Raw genomic sequence first — 2,483 nt, 5'->3', positions numbered from 1 at the left:
TTGATAATGAACGCTAATATCCCCTGTGTGAGGATATTAGGAGTGGAGTAGCATTCTGTGTGGTTGTTGTTTAAAAGTTGGTGAACACACAGGAGAACCACTATAATTCTTTGTGTTGTAGATGTGTGATTTATATTTCCTATCTTTTATCATTCAGAATTGTGGAATGTATGTGTGGATGTGAATGTTGTAAATTTTACATTTCAAGCACAGTGGGGAATGTTGTAATAATTTAGATTTACATTTCAGCATTATATTTTTGCTATCTCTTTATTATTACGTTGAGCTTCAGTTTCTCTATTTGTTCTAGAAATAAGATTGTCCTACCATAAACTTTAGTTTTTAGTGTAAGGCTGTCCTTAGAACAATTTTTGTTTCTATTTCTCTATTTTAGGTTGCTTTCCATTCCTATTCTGTGATTGCTATCTATTCTTTATTTCATATTTCACTGTATTTATTTTTAAATTTGGCATAGTCCTATTCACCCCCCCTCTAGGACATATAGCTTGGCCATTTCAATAACCTTCACTTCCGTTGGAGTGTTCCATTATGTTCTGTCAATCACTGGGTATACCGACTCTTGGTATGTTTTATGATATGTTTCATTGAAGTAGAATGGAGAGCAGTATTTGTACATGTCAAGCTCGTATTTATCACATGCCGCTATCACATGAACACAAGGCAGCAGTATTTTTCCAAATTCATTGCACGTACACTTCATTACTCTTAAATTCACAACATCGGTCATTCCCTGTGCGGTCACTTGGAACTCATCAGCAGAAATTGCAGTGCATTGTGTCTTTCGCACCTCCGAGTGATAAAGTTTGGACAGTCTTTTTGATGCCCAAGGAGTCAATATTTCTTTACAAGCCAATGCCTCGTCCCGTCGGTAGAGGAAGAAGTGTTGGATTTTACTCCTTATTGATTCAAGAAGTTTAGTGACAGGGTACTCTCATGCATTTACAAAAAATGCATTCATGCTTTCCATAATGTTGGTGGTGACGATGTTATATCGCATGCCAGGAAAGAAAGCGGTCGCCCATCTTTCTTTTTCTATACCATTGAGGAACTGATACACTATGGGATTCAACATTTGAATGCATCGCATCATCTCCCAAAACATTAATGTCCGGTATGTCTTAACAGCACCCCAAAAGTATTCCCTCATAGAATCATCTGAACATGCCTTCTTCATGTTTCCAAGTATGTGATGAGCACAATATCCATGGATCGCCTGCGGGAACATGTTAGGGACTTCACTAACTAATCCTTTGTGACGATCTGACACTATCACTAGTCCTGGAAGATTCCCGATTATCTTGGATAAAATCCCAAAGAACCACCTCCAACTACTATTGTTCTCAGATTCTCCGATCCCATACGCCACAGGGAGGATGTGATTGTTTCCATCCAATGCAGTAGCCATGAAGGGAACGCCCTTGTACCTTCCTGTTAAATGTGCAACATCAACACACAACACCCTCCGAACATGTAAAATTAGGCTTTTGATGCACTGCTCAAGCTTAATAAAGCATCGTTCGAAACTATTTGTCCCCTCATTCACCTGCAACTCCGTCACAGTCCCTAAATTGGCCTTTTCCAACTCGTGAAGATATATCGGGAGCTCATTATAAGAACCCTCGTAGGATCCCAAGACTTGTTTGGTTGCTATCTCTTTACCCTTCCACACTTTCTTGTAACTGATCTCAACACCGTACATCTCACTCATACGATATTGAATTTCCTTTGCCGTGCAGGTCAGCCCTGAGCTCATACAACCGACGCCAAACTCACTGCTTATCAAACTGGTGGCTTGGCGATGATCTCTCTCCTTCCTCTTCGAGGTCACTATATCGGTACGGTTATCCGCGATCGTGGTCTCAGATTCGTGTATCGCCTCAAACGACGTGGTACATGTATGCTTCGAGTTGTATGTCTTGATCTTGAACATCCCTATGCCGTTAAGTTTTGAAGCGTGCATCCTCCAAGTATAGTTTTCTGCAATGCAGCCAATCGTATATATCAGCTTGTTAGACTTCAAGACCTTGTACTGGAACTTGCGGCGCATCATATATTTACACAGACAATATTGTAGTTGACCTTTGTCCTTAACACCTGCGTGACTAATATTTCATTTGGATCATCCACAAAATCTAGGTATCCTTGCCGATCGAAATTGCCAAAAGAATCATCAGATGGATCAACAACAGACGGATCATTGATAGATGGGGTTTGGAGATCGCACTGGTCAGTTATTCCTCGGTCATGATATCTATCACTACTTGATGGGCTAGGTATGTTAGAGTCATCATTCTCCAAATGATGATGTGTATCGTTGTCTGAAGGGCCGCCTGTATCGCAGTCGTCGAGGACCCGATCGTGATATCTATCACTACTGGATGGGCCAGGTACGTCGCAGTCTTCATTCCCCAAACCATGTTGTGTATCGTTGGCTGAAGGGCCGCCTATATCGCAATCTTCGG

The 2,483-nt window shown here is 41.1% G+C and overlaps 1 protein-coding gene across 1 annotated transcript; it reads right to left on the bottom strand.

The window, feature by feature from the left end:
* Positions 1 to 952: 952 nt before the first annotated feature.
* On the bottom strand, positions 953 to 2,068 carry LOC131245668 (uncharacterized). Its single transcript, XM_058245274.1, has one exon. It carries the CDS (start codon positions 2,066 to 2,068, stop codon positions 953 to 955), a length of 1,116 nt encoding a protein of 371 aa, XP_058101257.1.
* Between the last annotated feature and the right edge of the window lie 415 nt (positions 2,069 to 2,483).

Source organism: Magnolia sinica, chromosome 1 (assembly GCF_029962835.1).
Source record: "Magnolia sinica isolate HGM2019 chromosome 1, MsV1, whole genome shotgun sequence".
NCBI lineage: Eukaryota > Viridiplantae > Streptophyta > Magnoliopsida > Magnoliales > Magnoliaceae > Magnolia > Magnolia sinica.
Note: the sequence above shows the minus strand (reverse complement) of the source record. Positions and strands in the feature narration are given on the sequence as shown.